This window comes from Oratosquilla oratoria, chromosome 27 (assembly GCF_046742065.1).
Source record: "Oratosquilla oratoria isolate Oo_2021 chromosome 27, ASM4674206v1, whole genome shotgun sequence".
Lineage (NCBI taxonomy): Eukaryota > Metazoa > Arthropoda > Malacostraca > Stomatopoda > Squillidae > Oratosquilla > Oratosquilla oratoria.
Genome location: NC_134803.1, coordinates 12,752,313 through 12,770,971, shown reverse-complemented (window position 1 = coordinate 12,770,971; position 18,659 = coordinate 12,752,313). Strand labels below are relative to the sequence as shown.

At 41.9% G+C, this 18,659-nt stretch overlaps 1 protein-coding gene across 4 annotated transcripts in view; it reads right to left on the bottom strand.

The window, feature by feature from the left end:
- Positions 1–18,659, bottom strand: part of LOC143039903 (ATP-dependent RNA helicase DDX54-like) — a 214,081-nt gene that overhangs the window by 39,302 nt on the left and 156,120 nt on the right. For all 4 annotated transcript variants that reach the window (XM_076210246.1, XM_076210248.1, XM_076210244.1 and 1 more), the window contains 2 exons: positions 15,327–15,456; positions 7,677–7,883 (listed from right to left, as the gene is read on the bottom strand). In XM_076210246.1, the coding sequence (XP_076066361.1) occupies positions 7,677–7,883; positions 15,327–15,456 (337 nt within the window). The remainder of the gene's footprint in view (positions 1–7,676; positions 7,884–15,326; positions 15,457–18,659) is intronic.

Sequence of the window (18,659 nt, the reverse complement as noted above, 5' to 3'; positions counted from 1 at the left end):
CAACTCCCTTACCACCTGTTCTCCTCGTCACCTCCTCATTTCTTACTCTATCCAGCCTAGCCCCCTTCATACTTCTCAGACACCTCATCTCAAACACATTCAAACTCATTCTTCCTCTCTTATGTTCCATGTTTCTGTCCCTTACAGTGCTGTTAGCAAAATCACTCCTTCATACAATCTCCTCTTAGCATCCATTCCCAAATATCTATTCCTCATTACACTTTTTAATCCACCAAGGCATTCACTCGGTTCTCGCAATCTACATTCTACCTCCACCTCCACTCCACCTTTTCCTGCCACATTTGCACCCAAGTATCTAAAACTATCCACTTCCTCCAGTCACTCTCCCTTAATGCTCACTTCCAGTCTGCTGCCACTTTCACCCCTTGTACTCTCATCACCTTACTTTAACCCACATTCATCTTTAGCTTTCTTCTTTCACACACTCTCCCAAACTCTGTCACCAGCTTCCTCAATCACTCCTCTGATCCTGCTACAAGCGCAGTGTCGTCCGCAAACAACATCTGGCTCACCTCCAACTTTTCTCCATTTTCTTTAACCATCTCCAATCCCTGAACCACCATCCTTGCATCTACCTCTCACACCACCCCATCCATGTATAAGTTGAACATCCAGGGTGACATAACACATCCCTGATGAAGTCCCACTTTTACCTCGAACCACTCACTCTCTCCATTTCTAATCCAGACACATGCTCTACTACTCTTTTAAAAACTCTCGACAGGTCCTAGAAACTTTCCTCCTATCCTGTATATCTGCAATACCTCCCACAGTGCCTTCCTGTCTACCCTGTCATAAGCCTTTTCCAGATCCATAAAAGCCCAAAAAACAAAAAAACATCCTTACCCTTTTCTATAGCTTTCTCACATACCTGTCTTACCACAAAAATCTGATCTACGCAACCTCTACCTGTCCTAAATCCACACTGCTCCTCGCCAATCACTCCCTCTGTTCCTCTCCTAATCCTCTCAATCAAGATGGGGGGTGAGGTAGTGTGTGAAAAAATTTGACACAGCCCAAAGGGATTTCTCATATATCTGTCTTACCACAAAAATCTGATCAACTGCAACCTCTACCTGTCCTAAATCCACACTGCTCCTCGCCAATCACTCCCTCCGTTCCTCTCCTAATCCTCTCAATCAGGATGGGGGGTGAAGTAGTGTGTGAAAAAATTTGACACAGCCCAAAGGGATTTCTCACATATCTGATCTACACAACCCCTACCTGTCCTAAATCCACACTGCTCCTCACCAATCACTCCCTGTTCCTCTCCTAATCCTCTCAATCAAGATCCTCCCATAAACCTTCCCAACTACACTTAAGCTAATCCCTCTGAAACTACTACACTCACACTTGTCCCCTTTTACCTTGTAAAGTGGAACTATACAGGCACTCCTCCAGTCCTCCGGCACTCTACCCTCTCTCCAGCAAACATTAAATAGCCTCACCAGCCAGTCCACCATCACTGTACCTCCTTTTTTCAGACATTCTGCATGGCATCCATCCAGACCAGGTGCCTTACCTGCTTTCATCATCTTAATAACTGGTTTCACTTCATCCTTCTTTATTTCTCCTCCATTTTCCTCACTCATCATGGTCATTTTCCTACCACTTCCCACTACAACTATCTTTCCCTCCCTATCCTCCTTCACATTTAGCAACTACCTAAAATACTCTGCCCATCTTCCCCTTATTGCCTTCTCTTCCATTATCATCACTCCATCTGCACCTTTTACCTTTCCTTCTCTACTTAATTCACCTCCTCTTCCTCTCTTAATTTCTTTCCAAAACATCTTTTTATTACTTTCAAAATTTTCTGTCATACTCTTACCCCATTTCATGTTTCATTTCCTACCCTAGCATTAAGGTCTCCCGATACTACTACACTGATGTTCCTCCCTAATCCCTGTATGCACTCATTTAAATCTATCCAAAAAGCCTCCCTTCTTCTACACTCTTCTCACCATCAGGCCCACATGCACTTACAAAAACCCACATCTCCTTTCCCAGTTTCACCTTCATCCACATTATCCTTGAGGAAACCTCATTCCATTCCACTACACCTTTACTTATCTCTTCACTTACTAGTATAGCCACCCCTTCTTTTCCTCTCCCTCTCTTCACTCCTGAATACCTCCCAATTACACTCCCAAACTCACACTTGCCCTTTCCTCTCAACTTAGTTTCACTCAAGGCCAACACATCCATCTTTCTTCTCACAAACATACTACCTATCTCTTCCCTTGTACTCTCATCTGTACCACATCCATGCACATTAACCACTTCAGTACGGGACTTAAATCTCGCGGGCAGCAGCCAATGCCAGCCGTATGACGTGTCGTAATAATATTCGCATCATAAAATATAGTCACCGCTTATATCGATCGTTCTCTCTTTCACCCGCGAATTTTGAAAACCACAGAGAATGGGATTCAGGGCGCATTTGGGAGAATGTAAAAACACAGGGGCGACTACAATAAATATAATCAAAACGCCGTTATGGCAGCGTCGCGAATCCACTTGCTCCTCATGACGCCTACGTGTGCGGCACCGTATGGAAGGGGTTAAAGGACCCAAACCTTAGGGTGCTGGTTGGAAAACTCCTAGACCCTCTTATGCCTTCACTTTTTTTTTTTTAGGAATGTCCCCTGTGGGGCTACTGGGAGAAGGATGCCTGGTCCCAATCCACGTCGCATTTTTCTCACCTGTTACGATCCAAGTGGAAATACTTGGTGGCAGTATTCTTTTCTCCCACCACAGGGTAGGCAAAACAAAGAAATGAAATTGAGAGAAATGGTACAGGACAGCAACAAGGGATTGGGGGACAGCATAACAGAGGGACAGTAGCAGTATAATAAAAGTTTCATCATTTCTCTGTGAGCAGATTCCTCCTCTATCACAGACAAAATGATGTGTGGCTCTGGTCCGTAGGGGCGCCCCATATAGACCCTAAAGTATCAACTGCATGCATGCTACTTTGCCATAACAACATGCAGCCAATACCTGAATACCTAGAATAATTTAGATAAAGAAACAGTGTGTGCAAACACTATTCAAGATTTTAAGAAAAAAATTTATGCTGAAAGATACAAAGACGAGTCACCACGAGCATAGCTCCCTTCCCGTAAAATATAACTAGGTAAATATGAATAAACTTCTCCTTTCTGCCTCTCTTAAATTCCAGGTCTCTGCCCTATATGGTGTCATAGGCACAATTACTCCTTCATATAATTTTCTATTTGCATACATTCCCAGATGCCTATTTCTCATGACACTTTTCAATCCCCCAAGAAATTTACTTACTTCTCTCAATCCACAGTTTACCTTCAACCCCACTCCTCCATTTCCTGCCATATATGACCACAAATACTTAAAAATTATCCTATTCTTCCAGCCTCTCTCTCCTTTAAGACAATTCGAACTCACTGCCACCATCTTCCCTTATACATTTTACCACCTTATTTATACCTTCATACACCTTAAAATTTGCTTATCATATACTTTCCCAAATTCCATCACTAACTGCCTTAATCCTTCCTCTGACCATGCCACAAGTGCAGTATCTTCTCCAAACAACTGGATTACCTCCCACTTCTCTTATCTTCATTATCTCTATTCTCATGTTAATTACCTCCTGTAACACCCTATGTAAACACATAACATATCCTAACACAGGCTCTACTACTCTCATAAAAAAACTTAGTGCCCATAAATTCCCCTAATCCCATATATGTGTTCTAGCATTGCATTTTTTGCTTTAGCATGCCACATAATACTGGATGATGGGTCATCCCTGCATCTCACCCACTGCCCTGGGTCAGAAGCAATGTAGCATGATACAGCACATCCACGGCAAGGCTGCTTCATTTAACTGGTGACCTCCCCTCTCTGTCCCATCATACAGAAAAAGAGGAGATGGGGAGAAATCCCTTCAGGCTGCATCAAAATATCATTCACATATACTCCCTCACCCCCCCCATCCCCCACCCACTCCCTTCCATGCATCACAGCATCATCCATCCACACCCCAATGCCCTTTTTACCCCAACTGGCATATCTCCCATTTTACTCCTTTTTTTTTTTAACCATCTCCAATCCCTGACTCATTACCCTTGTGTTTACCTCTCATACCACTTCATCCATGTATAAACTAAACAACCAAGGCAGCATGATACATCTCTGGCAAAGTTTCCCCTTTACCTCAAACCATTTCTAAGTCTAACACAAGCTCTACTTCTCTTGTAAAAAGTTGACCATCTTAAAAGCTTTCCTCCTATCCCATATATCTGCAATACCTCCCACAGTGCCTTCCTGTCTACCCTGTCATAAGCCTTTTCCAGATCCATAAAAGCCAAAAAACCATTCTTACGTTTTCCATAAAGGCCCAACAAACATTACCTTTTCCTAAAGCTTTATCACAAATATCCCTTACAACAAAAATCTTAATCCATGCAACCCATACTTGTACTAAACCCACACTGTTCTTCACAAATTATTCTCTGTTCCTCTCCTAATCCTCTCATTCAAAACCCTCACATAAGCCTTCACAACTACACTTAACAAACTGATCCCTCTCAAACTACTACACTCACACTTGTCCCCTTTTCCCTTGTAAAGTGGAACTATACAGTCACTCTTCCAGTCTTCTGGCACTCTACCCTCTTTTAGGCAAACATTAAATAACCTCACCAGCCAGTCCACCATCACTGTATCTCCCTTTTAAGACACTCTGAATGACACACATCAAGCCCAGGTGCCTTACCTGCTCTCATAATTTTAATAACTGCTTTCACCTCATCTTTCCTTATTTCTCCTCCATTTTCCTCATTCATCTCTGGCATTATCTTTGCACTTCCTACTGCAACTACATTTCCCTCCCTGTCCTCATTCACATTTAGCAACTCCCTAAAATACTCTCCCCATCTTCCTCTTACTGCCATCTCTTCCATTATCACCTCTCCATCTGCAACCATTTACTTTTTCTTCTCAACTTGATTTGCCTCCTCTTCCTCTCTTAATTTCCTTCCAAGTCATCTTTTTATTACTTTCAAAATTTTCCATCACATTCTTACCCCATCTCACATCTGCTCTCCTCTTTGCCTCCTTTATCATATGCTTTACTTCTCTCGTCTTTGTACCTCTCATATGATTCTCTCATCCTGTTTTGTGACCAATGAATGTTTATTTCTTCTCTTTTACAACCTTATTTGCTTCATCATCCCACCACTCACTACCCTTCATTCTATTTCTTCCCATCCTCCTTGTTCTACACACCTTGTGACTCCCTCCTTTAAACATAACCATTCCTCCTCCCATTCTACTCTCAGCTCCTTTTTGTACTCCTTCTCCTATTCTTTCTCATTTAAGCAGTTTACTTCTAAGCACCTTCCTACCTTGTCCTTTTACTCTTTCCCCATCTATCCTCCACTCTCAACTTACCTTCCACCAAAAAAATTATCTGATATTCCTCACTTTCTCCCTTTAGAACATGTACATCCAAGTCTTCGCCCAGTTCTGGATGCTCGCTGGCCGAGGGGGTTAGGACGTCGTTACTTGCGGCGAAGGTCGAAATGATGACGATTTGAATTTCGCTCGGGCCGAGTTGAACTAAGGGCATATTTCATTAAATTTCACGCTACTAAGTCCACTGAAAGGGGCACCGTCCTAGCCTACCGATAGGGGGGGATTTTGTGACGTTAAACCAAATCCATCCAAATCCAGTTACCACTATATAGTGCATTAAAGCCCTATATAAAACCCTTCCATCCACCACCCTCTCCCATATGTACTTATGCTTGACTTTCTTCCTAAACACTGTATTTGTTATCATCAACTCTTTAGACACATCACCATCATCTCTCCACTACAAAATTTTCCTGGAACTTCACACTTTCGAACCATTCCATCTACTGGTTCGTCTCCTACCTTTGCATTAAGATCTTCCGATACAATATCGACATTTCTCACTAAACCTCCTATGCACTTATTTAAATCCATCCAAAAAGCCTCCCATTCCTCTACACTCTTCTCTACTAGGCCCACATGCACTTAAAAACACCTACATCTCCCTTCCCAGTTTCACCTTTATCCACAGTAACCTTGAAGAAAACTTTCATTCCATCACTTCCACCACACATCTCCCTATCTCTTCACTTACTAGTATAGTCACCCCTTCTCTCCTTCATCCTCTCTTCATTCCTGACACCCTCCCAAACTCAAACTTCCCCCTCCCTCTCAACTTAGTTTCACTCAATGCCAACAAATCCAATTTTTTCGCACAATCATACTGCCTATCTCTTCCCTTTTACTCTCATCTTACCACATCCATATACATTACAAGACCCAAAACTTGGGGTTCTGGGTGGAAAACTCTTCCCAGATTTTCTTATGCATTTTTTTTTTTTTCTTTTTTTTTGCATTATGATGTGCATAATGATGTGTGGCTCTGGTCCATAGGGGCACCCCATATAGACCCTAAATTATCTGTTGTATGCTACTGAGCGGCTTGTAACCCCACAATCACATCAAGCCATCACCCCAAACAGGGTATGTAATGACACTAAAACTAAATATACAATTCAGCTTGAAAGGTAGCCTACACTTAGTGAGGTCTGGGTCAAAACTCTGGGTGTCTCCTCATACCTCCATACAAAGGTGGTATTCAGCAACTCACTGTGACAACACAGGGTTGCCACTTAACAACCACCTTGAGAGAAAGGCCGTGACTGCCTTCTCACTCCAGCAGCCTAAAGCATTTGCATGCATTACAATATAGTACATTAATGATCATATGGGACCTAAAATAGGATGGGTACCAGGGTGTGTGAGACAAGAAAGTTGAGAGTAATACATGTAGGCAAAAGTAAGGTGATGAGATGCATAATGAAAGATTGCAGTGGGTTAAGGAAGTGGAGTTCTATGCACAAAGGGTTATATATGGCAAGGAATAGAGGAGTGGTTGTAGAAGTGAATGATAAGAGTAAGAGGGAAGGAATTACAAATGTTACATGAAATAATTATGTATTTGGGAAGAATATAAAGAGATCATATGTAGGAGTGATTGTACTAATTGCACTATATGGAGCAGAAACTTACAATATAAGGGGAGGAGATAGGATGCTTACTGACAGGTAAGCTTTGCTACTTGAATTCATTGTAAAGGCATGTTGCATTAACCTCTTCAGTACGGGCCAAAATCTCGCGGGCAGCATTAGCTGCCAGACGTACGATGTGTCGTAATAATACTCGCATCATAAAATATAGTCACTGCTTATATCGATCGTTCTCTCTTTCACCCGTGAATTTTGATAACCATAGAAAATGTGATGAAGACAGTTTAGAGAGTATGTCATTACGCAGGGGCAACTACAATAAATATAATCAAGATGCCGATATGGCAGCCTCGCATATCCACTTGCTCCTCATGTCGCCTACGTATGCGGCACCGTATGGAAGGGGTTAAATTGTTTATGAAATTAAAATAAAATTGAACCAGAAAAAATGCACCTGAACATGTTGAAGATGAAATATTTGAAAATAGTACTACTCTTAGTCTTACCCAAACAACACATTTCCTTAGTAACTTGTGGGTCAATCTGATTATTAGTTGAAAATGATTCAGTCAAGTAAAACAAATTGCTGCAAGGATCACTTACTGTTTTTGGCCGTACTTTCTTGAGTGCCTCTAACATACTGTTTCGTTCTTTCTCTTGTTTACTTGTTTCTGTAAGGAGAAGTGGGTGAAATCCCATAAGCTGTTCTAGGGGCTCATCTTTCATGCGACGAATACTTTCATTTGAGGCAGGAGGGCGTGACTTGACATACTGCTTGTAAGCATTGATTGTAGTTTGTTTCATGGTATCCTGACAAGAGAAATATTAATATGAAAATATGATCTTTTGTGTCAGTGAGCTCCCATATAATAGAACATAAAGACCACTAAAAATAGCACAGGAGGAAGAACATACATACATAGAAGGAAAATGGAGGAAAAAGTTGACCGGTCAAAAGTTTCCCAAGATTGACCACTGCGTTCGAATGTAAACAGTTATGTTGAAGTATGGAAGACAAATGAGTGGAGGGGCAGTGAGCTAAACACAGAGAACAGTTGGAGTTTTATTCACTGACGTTTTGTCCTTACCAGGACATTCTCAAAGTACATACAGTCTCAGAAAATGAACAGCTTATATAATTCATCATTGCCATGTTCCTCTCCCTCCATACTCTCATCCATTCTCAACCCTTCTCATGCAACTCCGACCATGCCACTTCTCCCTCCGTTCTCAATCGTCTTTTTAACCTCCTTGATAATTAGAGTGCCTGCTGCTCCTGCTAATTTTATAAACCCTTCCCTATGGTTGATGCAGGGGTGGGAAGTAATGTAGGCTGCCTCCACTATTTTTCTTTTCTATTTCTCTAGACCTTTGTGGAGCACCTCTATCTTGTTCCAATCTGGAAGATGACCGCATTGGTCTAAATGAACTACTAGCAAGTTGGAGCTTCTGTGAGCTCTGACGTCATTTTTGTGTTCGTATGTCCACAGTTCCACAGATCTTCCCGTCTCTCCATGATATCCTAACGGACAACCACCACATGGTATATTGTAGATCGCGCCTTTCTCCATACCTTTATCTGATTTATTTTTATTCTTGACAACCTCTCCTAATTTTGTACCCGTTGAGAAAGCAATGCTCACATCCGGTTTGTGAGAATATGTCCAAACTCCTCCATGTATTTCGAGTTGGGGACAGACAAAAACCCAGCCCTGCCTTCTCCGGACCAGTTGTCCTTCTTCCTTCTCATTATTACCACTGCTTTCTTTCTCAATCTGTGCAGTAGTCCTTCTGGGTATCTGAGTTTAGTGAACACTTTGAATATATATTTGATTTCATCCTCTAAAAATTCTTCGTTACAAATACGGTACACCCTTAAGAAAAATCCTATAACCACTCCATTTTTAATAAATACGGTACACCCTTAAGAAAAATCCTATAACCACTCCGTTTTTAATTTTGTTACTATGTGCTGAGTAGAAATGAATAATACTGTCTTTATTGGTGCTTTTTCTGTAGACCGAGAATGATACCTTACTACCTCTCCTCCAAATCACCGTATCCAAGAAAACTAGTCTGTTATCCATCTCGTGTTCGATAGTAAACTGGATATTTGGTTCAACATGATTCAATCTACTCAACTTGTCATCTAATTGTACCTCTTTTGGAGCGATGACGAGGACGTCATCCACGTACCTCAGCCAAAGTGTGTCTTTACCCATAATCTTTATGAAATAATCTGTCTCTAAAACTTCCATATACAATGAGCCCAGAACTGCACTGAGAGGACTACCCATTGCAAGTCCTCGGTGTTGTCTGTATTCTTTCCTGTTGAACATGGAAGGACCAAACTTCACACATAGAGACACTAATTTTAAGTAATCACTTTTTCCCACTGGTAAATCATCCTCATCCAAACTGTCTACTACCTTCTTTGCTGCTGCCAACGCCCCTTTTACCTCGACATTCGCAAAGAGCGCAGTTACATCATAACTAGCCATCACTTTTTCTGAAAGATCCACATTCTTTAACCTCGTAATCAGATCCCTAGAGTTTTTTAAATGGGTGTTACTTATACTTCCCTGTGGTGGGGGAAAAAATTACTGCCACCAAGTATTTCCACTTGGATCGTAAGAGGCGAGAAGAAAGGGACGGGGATTGGGACTAGGCATCTTTCTCCCTGTAGCCCCACAGGGGAAATTCCTAAAAAAAGTTAAAGCATAAGAGGGTCTAGGAGTTTTCCGACCAGCATCCAAAGGTTTGGGTCCTTTAATGTGCGTGGATGAGGTACAGATGAGAGTAAAAGGGAAGAGATAGGTAGTATGTTTGTGAGAAGAAAGATGGATGTGTTGGCTTTGAGTGAAACTAAGTTGAAAGGGAAGGGCGAGTGTAAGTTTGGGAGTGTAAGTGGGAGATTATCAGGAGTGAAGAGAGGGTGAGGGAGGGAAGGGGTGGCTATACTAATAAGTGAGGAGATAGGTAAACGTGTAGTGGAGTGGAAGGAGGTTTCCTCAAGGATAATGTGGATGAAGGTGAAACTGGGAAAGGAGATGTGGGTTTTTGTAAGTGCATATGGGCCTGGCAGTGAGAAGTGTGTAGAAGAAAGGGAGGCTTTTTGGATAGATTTAAATGAGTGCATAGAGGATTTAGGGAGAAATGTCAATGTAATAGTACTGGGAGACCTTAATGCTAGGGTAGGAAATGATTCAACTGATGGAGTGGTTGGGAAATGTGGAGTTCCAGGAAAGAATTGTAGTGGAGAGTTGATGGTGGAAATGTGTCTAGAAAGGGAGTTGATGATAGCAAATACAGTGTTTCGGAAGAAAGTCAAGCATAAGTACACATGGGAGAGGGTGGTGGATGGAAGGGTGGTAGATAGAGCGTTAATGGATTATGTAGTGGTAAATAGGATTATGATAGGAAGAGTTAAGGATGCACATGTGCTAAGGGGAGAGGGTGGGGGAATATCAGATCATTTTTTGGTGGAAGGTAAGTTGAGAGTGGAGGATAGATGGAGAAAGAGGAAAGGGACAAAAGGTAGGGAGGTGCTTAGAGTGAACTCCTTAAATAAAAAGGAAAAGGAGGAGTACAAGAAGAAGTTGAAGGAGGAGTGGGAGGGAGTGAAGGATAGAGTAGAGCTAGGAGTGGAGGAGGAATGGGGATGGTTCAAGGAGGGAGTCACAAAGTGTGCAAAGATGGTGTGTGGAACAAGAAGGACAGGAGGAAATAGAAGGAAGGGTAGTGAATGGTGAGATGAGGAAACATAGATGGTTGTAGAAGAGAAGAAGCAAGTTTTCACAGATTGGTTACAAAATAGGACGAGGGAGTCATATGAGAGGTACAAAGAAAAGAAAAGAGAAGTAAAGCAAAAGGTAAAGGAGGCAAAGAGGAGAGTAGATGTGAAGTGGGGTAAGAGTATGACAGAAAATTTTGAAAGTAATAAAAAGATGTTTTGGAAAGAAATTAAGAGAGGAAGAGGAGGCAAATCAAGTAGAGAAGAAAAGGTAAAAGGTGCAGATGGAGAGATGATAATGGAAGAGAAGGCAGTAAGGGGAAGATGGGCAGAATATTTTAGGGAGTTGCTAAATGTGAAGGAGGATAGGGGGGGAAAGATAGCTGCAGTGGGAAATGCGAAGAAAATGACCGTGATGAGTGAGGAAAATGGAGGAGAAATAAGGAAGGATGAAGTGGAGGCAGTTGTAAGATGGTGAAAGCAGGAAAGGCACCTGGTCTGGATGGATGCCATGCAAAATGTCTAAAAAAAGGAGGTACAGTGATGGTGGACTGGCTGGTGAGGTTATTTAATGTTTGCTGGAGAGAGGGTAGAGTGCCGAAGGACTGGAGGAGTGCCTGTATAGTTCCACTTTACAAGGGAAAAGGGGACAAGTGTGAATGTAGTACTTTCAGATGGATTAGCTTGTTAAGTGTAGTTGGGAAGGATTATGGGAGGATCTTGATTGAGAGGATTAGGAGAGGAACAGAGGGAGTAATTGGTGAGGAACAGTGTGGATTTAGGATGGGTAGAGGTTGTGTAGATCAGATTTTTGTGGTAAGACAGATATCTGAGAAAGCTATAGGAAAGGGGAAGGATGTTTTTTTGGGCTTTTATGGATCTGGAAAAGGCTTATGACAGGGTAGACAGAAAGGGACTGTGGGAGGTTTTGCGGATTTATGGGATAGGAGGAAAGCTTCTAGGAGCTGTCAAGAGTTTTTATGAGGGTAGTAGAGCTTGTGTCAGGATTAGAAATGGAGAGAGTGAGTGGTTCGAGGTAAAGGTGGGACTTCGTCAAGGATGCGTTATGTTGCCCTGGCTGTTCAACTTATACATGGATGGGGTGGTGCAAGAGGTAAATGCAAGGGTAGTGGGTCAGGGATTGGAGATGGTTAAGGAAAATGGAGAAAAGTGGGAGGTGAGCCAGCTGTTGTTTGCGGACGACACTGCGCTTGTGGCAGGATCAGAGGAGGGATTGAGGAAGTTGGTGACAGTTTGGGAGAGTGTGAAATAGAAGAAAGCTAAAGATAAATGTGGGTAAAAGTAAGGTGATGAGATGTACAAGGGGTGAAAGTGGTAGTAGACTGGAAGTGAGCATTAAGGGAGAGCGACTGGAGGAAGTGGATAGTTTTAGATACTTGGTTGCAAATGTGGCAGGAAAAGGTGGAGTGAAGGAGGTAGAATGTAGATTGAGAGAAGCGAGTAAATGCCTTGGTGGATTAAAAAGTGTAATGAGAAATAGACATTAGGGAATGGATGATAAGAGGAGACTATATGAAGGAATGATTGTGCTAACAGCACTGTATGGGGCAGAAACATGGAACATGAGAGAGGAAGAGAGGAGTTTGAATGTGTTCGAGATGGGGTGTCTGAGAAGTATGATGGGGGTTACTAGGCTAGAGTGAGAAATGAGGTGAGGAGGAGAACAGGGGTGGAAAGGGAGTTGGGAGATAGGGTTGATGAAAGAGTATTAGGATGGTTTGGACACATGGAAAGAATGAGTGAAGAAAGACTAGTAAAAGAGGTATGGAAGGCAGATGTGGAGGGAGGGAACATGAGGGGACGTCCTAGGATGAGGTGGAGGGATGGGGTGAAGGGGGCTTTGGGGAAGAGGGGAATGTCTGTTGAGGAAGGACAGGAGAGGACAGAAGACAGGGGTGAATGGGAAGTGGTTGTATATGGATGATGTTGTGATGCATGAGGTGGAATGGGTGGGGGGATGGGGGGTGAGGTAGTATGTGTGAGCAAAATTTGATGCAGCCGAAAGGGATTTCTCCTCGTCTTCTCATTTTATGCATGGGGGGACAGAGAGGGGGGGTCGCCGATTTAATGAAGCGGCCTTGCTGTGGATGTGCTGTGTCTTGCGACACTGCTTCTGACCCAGGGCAGTGGACAAGGTGCAGGGATGATCCGTCATCCTGGAGGTGCTAAGATAAGAGGGAGGGTGGAGGGGTGTGGAGTGTATTTAGGGATGAAATGGGTGGGAATGATTTTATGCCTTTTCCTTTTTGGCTACCTCCCTTGTAAGGGGGAAAAAGCCTTGGTATATGTATGTATGTATGTTAGTTATCGAGCCTAGCCTCTGTGATAGTGGTTTGGCTAGGCATTTGGCCAGTCTGTGTGGGGCACTCCCGATACCAGAGGTGATGGGTCTCATCGGAACGTTTGGTTTATGAGTTTTCGAAAGTCCCCTCACACTGGGTGGTTTAGGGGCTTCCTCTAACAGACCCAGTAGCTTTTCCCCCTGGCTGGTTCTTGTGAGTATCTTCCTTGCTTCTTTCTTTAATTTCTCCCCTTCTAAAGCTGCATGCCCAATATGTTTCTCTTCATATGTATTGGTGTCGCTGAGCAAGTCTAACATTTTTGTGTCATAATCTACCCTCTTCATGATGACAACTCCCCCACCTTTATCCACACTAGTGATTACTATATCATCATCCCTTCCTAGTTTCTGTAAGGCTAATCTGATCTGTTTGGGTATGGAACATTGATTGATCGTGGCTAGAGCATGAAAAGGTTTCAAACAAGGTCTAGTCACGTGCTTTCATGCTCTAGCCACGATCAATCAATATTCCATACCCAAACGGTTCAGATTAGCCTTAGAGAAACTAGGAAGGGACGATGATATATTAATCACTAGTGTGGATAAAGGTGGGGGAATATCAAGTTTACAGCAGAATATGAAAATAACATGTTCCCTGATCTTTATATTGTTTCTGTCTTTTATTAAAAATAAAAGACAGAAACAATATAAAGTTTAAAGTTTTTAGGAAAAAGACAAATAATAATGATTATGTACATTTTTACTCTGTTATGGATAAGAAAAGTTTGAGGATATGTTCAGAGGAGTATTTGGAAGAATTTAATGACATTTTTAATGCTTTTACTAAACTAAAATACCCTCCTTACTTTATCCTAAAAGCCAAGAAGAAAGCTGAAATTATTCATAAAATAGTAGAAAAAATTAAAGAAGAATGTACAAAGAGGATCATATTACCTAATACCTCAGTTGCAGACAATATATCCTCATTATTAAATAAAGCTGGTGTTAATGTGTTAAAACCAGCTCGGTAATAGTTGGCAACCTTATAAAAAGCCAAAATAAAAATAGGGAAAATGTTCATCAAGCAGGTGTTTACTGTGTGCCATGTTTGTTCTAAAAATGTCTACATTGGTGAAAGTTTCCATGGTGTTGATAAAAGAATATTGGAACATAAATACTCGTATATGAAAACTTACAATATGAATAATGCCAGATACGATACAGGCCACAATGCTGACTGGAATAATTCTAAGGTTATTAAATATGAAAACCATACTATGGAACATAGATGTTTTGAATCTGCTTTTGTATCTCTCTTTGATAATATAAATCAAAACAATGGATTTTTTACAATAAATAAACCTTTAGCAACTTTAATAACAAAGTAACGAGCAATTTACACAAATTGTGTTTACACCAGTTTTATGTTTGTTTCTTCCCGCAAGCTCAGGTTATATAAGGAGTCAGATGTTTGTCCACTATGTTATTTCTTAAGAAGCCTTGCTGGGCAAAATGTGAAATACACTGGATCCCATACTCTGCATTTGGCCTCTCTCTTACAGTGCTGTTGCAGTCGTTGCTGCTTTTACTCATCACTGTACCTCCTTTTTTTAGACATTCTGCATGACATCCATCCAACTCAGGAGCCTTATTTCTCCTCCATTTTCCTCACTCATCATGGTCATTTTCTTAGCACCTCCCACTGCAACTATCTTGCCCTCACTATCCTCCTTCACATTTAGCAACTCTCTAAAATAATCTGCCTATCTTCCTTTTACTGCTGTCTCTTCCATTATCATCTCTCCATGTGTACCTTTTACCTTTTCTTCTCTACTTCATTCGCCTCCTCTTCCTTTTTTAATTTCTTTCCAAAACATCTTTTCTCAAAATTTTCTGTCATACTCTTACCCCTTCTCACATCTGCTCTCCTCATTGCCTCCTTTCTTATGCTTTATTTCTCTTCATTTTTCTTACATATACAAAAAGGCCCTTTCCCCCTTATAAAGTGGGTTGTTGATACGGCAAACATCCAATATTTATCCATCTCACACCCTTTTATTGTCCCTTTTATTTCAACCTCTTGTAGATGAAGGGTCAAGCTTGTTCCCAACACTGGATTTCTATATAAAAATTAAGTGTCACTTATATCAATGAAGTAATTACCTATGCTGATGAATACTTCCTATTTGTATATAAGGATAGAATTACACAAACTCACCACGTCAACTGAAGTTTCATGCCACTGTCGTATCTGATCCATTTCACTATCAATGAGGGTTTGAGGTGCTCGACCATAGATATGGTTCCAGTCTTCTTCTTCTTCCTCTTTAGGTTCCTGAGAGGCATATCTGAAAAATATTTTTCAACCAAAGTTGATATATAAACATATCGATAAGGACATATACAAACCTACTAATTTGAGTTGTAAAAATATTTAATACATCTTTTCCCAATAATGGGAGTGGGCATGAGGTGGTTCACTTGTCTTTAAATCTCATCAATAACCTAACCTCTTTATAAAGCTGCAGCTCCAAGAAACTGGCATTCTGTCTACAGATTAGGCCTAAGATCTCTATCAGGATAAACTCCCTTTCATTTTCTCCCATATAGAAAACTGACAACTGGCAACTGTTCCTGTCCTTGTTTCTACAAGCTAGTGATACAGAAACCAACCAATATCTGATACAACATAGACATACATATACCAAGGGCTTTTCCCCTCTTACAAAGGTGGTAGCCAAAGTCAAAAGGCATAATTCCACTCCCACCCATTCTACTCCCATTCACCACCCCTTCTTCCATCCCTCTCATCTTGGCTCTTCATGGATGACAGGACATTGCTGTATCTTGCCCATCACCCTGGGTCAGAAGCAATGCAGCAAGACAAAGCACATTCACAGCAAGGCCACTTCATTTCATCGGTGACGCCCCTCTTTGTCCTCATGCAGAAATATTGAAGATGGGGGAAAATCCCTTTAGGCTACATCAAAATATCATTTACACATAACCAATCCCTAATTCCTCCCCCATCCCCCCACCCACTCCCTTACATGCATCACAGTATCACCCATACAGAGCCATTCTCCATTCACCCCTATCTTCTGCCTTCTCCCTTCCTCAACAGACATCCCCTCTTGCTCAATGTCCCTTTCACCCTATCTATACATCTCATCCTCAGTTGCCCACTCATCTTCACTCCATCCACCTCTGCCTCTCAGACTTCTTTTACTAATCTTCCATCACTCCTTCTTTCTATGTGCCCTTCCAATATTCTTTCATCAGCCCTATCTCCCATCTCATTTTCCACAACCCACTCTCCTTCTCACCTCCTCATTTCTCAATCTATCCAATCTTGTAACCCCTACCATACAGGATGTTCAGGATAAATTTGGCACTTTTTCAGAAAGGAAAGAAAAACATCATACCTTGGCCAAAAATGGATGTATTCTCAAAATTCAAAGTGCATCTCTTAGAGGATCTTTTGCAAAATACAGTTCACTCAAAGAAGCAGCTGCCTTAAGCCTCCACCATGGCCTCCAGATGGGACTTGAACCTACAGCACACAGCCTTCAGTGTCTTTCAAGAGACGCCTGAACACCAGTTTGATCCTGATAATCAGCTCATCCTTGGCAATGCATGCAGGCAGTACAATTTGTGTCTTTTCTAACTATACCCCACACATAATAGTCCATAGGGTTGTAATCAGGTGTGTTGGGGGGCCAGATGTTGGGACTGTTGAAGTCGTAGAAGTTCTTGGACAACTTTTGGGTTTTCCCGGAGGTGTGACACAGAGCTGAGTCCTGCTGCCACACATATGTTCTTCCCACAGCCACCCTCTCCACCAAGTGCTTAACAACAGTGGACAGTAAATATAGCCAACTGAAGTGAGTCTGAATCCTTCTTAAGTTGTGGGGTGGCATGACGTGGCCTTTGCTGGAAATACACCCAAAGACCATAACAGTCTTCATGAAGCGTGGTAATTTGTGCAGACTGTAGGCTAGTCACCTATTGTTCTGCACATTGTGTAACTGGTCTTGGCAGAAGTTCTTCTCGTCTAAGAAGAACCAGAGCATCGCCAGCTCGACTGAGTGTTTGACCTTGTTGGGGAGTCTCTTGGGCCTTGGCAGTGAGTAGTTGACCCTTGTGCCTCTTATATGAGAAGTAGCAAAGATCCTTGTTCAATGCTTTCTTCATAGTCCCCACTCCAACACCCATCTCTCTTGCCAAGGTCTGAATTGCCTTGCCTGGATCTTGCACATCTTTTTCTGCAGCTTCTCGACAAATTTCATTGTGCGGACAGAGTCAGAACACCTGCTATAATCCTTCCTGCTAGCCACTGCTTCCACATCTTCAATGCAATTCTCCACCTCACATCTCATGGCCTTTACAGTATTCAAGAAGCACTGAGCTGCAACTAAGATTTCTGAATCTTTTAATCTGGCATGAATCATCATGATGCAGGTCACTCTCTTCCAATATTCCAGTGCTTTCAAGTCGTCCATGCTCTCTAGTCTCACACCCACCAATAGTACTCAGAATCAGCTATACCTTGCAATTTACTGCTATTAAATCCTTCAAATGGTTCTGAAATGATAGATCAAAAATCATCAAATTTATCCCAAACACCCTGTACTATTCAGATATTTCAACTCAAACACATTTACACTCATCCTCTCTTAAGTTCCATGTCTCTGCTCCATACAGTGCTGTCAGCACAATCACCCATTCATACAATCTCCTCTTAGCATCCATTCCCAAATGTCTATTTCTTATCACACTGTTTAATCCCCCAAGACACTTATTTCTCTCAATCTACATTCTACCCCCACCTCCACTCCTCCCTTTCCTGCCACATGTGACCTAAAGTATCTAAAGCTATCCACTTCCTCCAGCCTCTCTCTTTAATACTCACTTCCAAATTGCTGCCATTCTCTCCCTTTGTACCCACATTTCTATTGAACTTCCTCCTCTTGCACACCTTCCCAAACTCCATCACTAACTTTCTTAATCCCCCTCTCATCTTGTCACAAGTGCAGTATCATCAGCAAACAACAACTGACTTACCTCCCACTTTTTTCTATTTTCTTTAACTATTTCCAATCCTTGGTCCATTGCCCTTGTATTTACCTCCTGCACCACCCCATCCATGTACATAGTGAACATCCATGGTGACATGACATACCCCTGGCTAAGTCCCATCGATATCTAAAACCACTCGCTCTCTTCCTTTCTAACACCAACTCTAATACAGGTCGAGTCTCGATTATCCGAAATCCTTGAGACTTTTACCGAAACATAGTACTGTACTGTATTAACCAAGGGTAGTTGATTTCTTCCACTCACAAATTGTTGAACCCACACAATCACTGCAGAGATGAATTACATAGAGGTGGATGGAGTTTTATCAGTGGCAAGGGTGATATCAGGGATTGGGTGGTCTTCATCGGATGTGTCATGTAAAAATCCAGGCAAACACACATCAGGTATTTCTTGGGTAGGGTTCGATGCTGCTGGTGTGCTGCTCCTAGGGTTAGCTAGAGGTAGGTCTGGT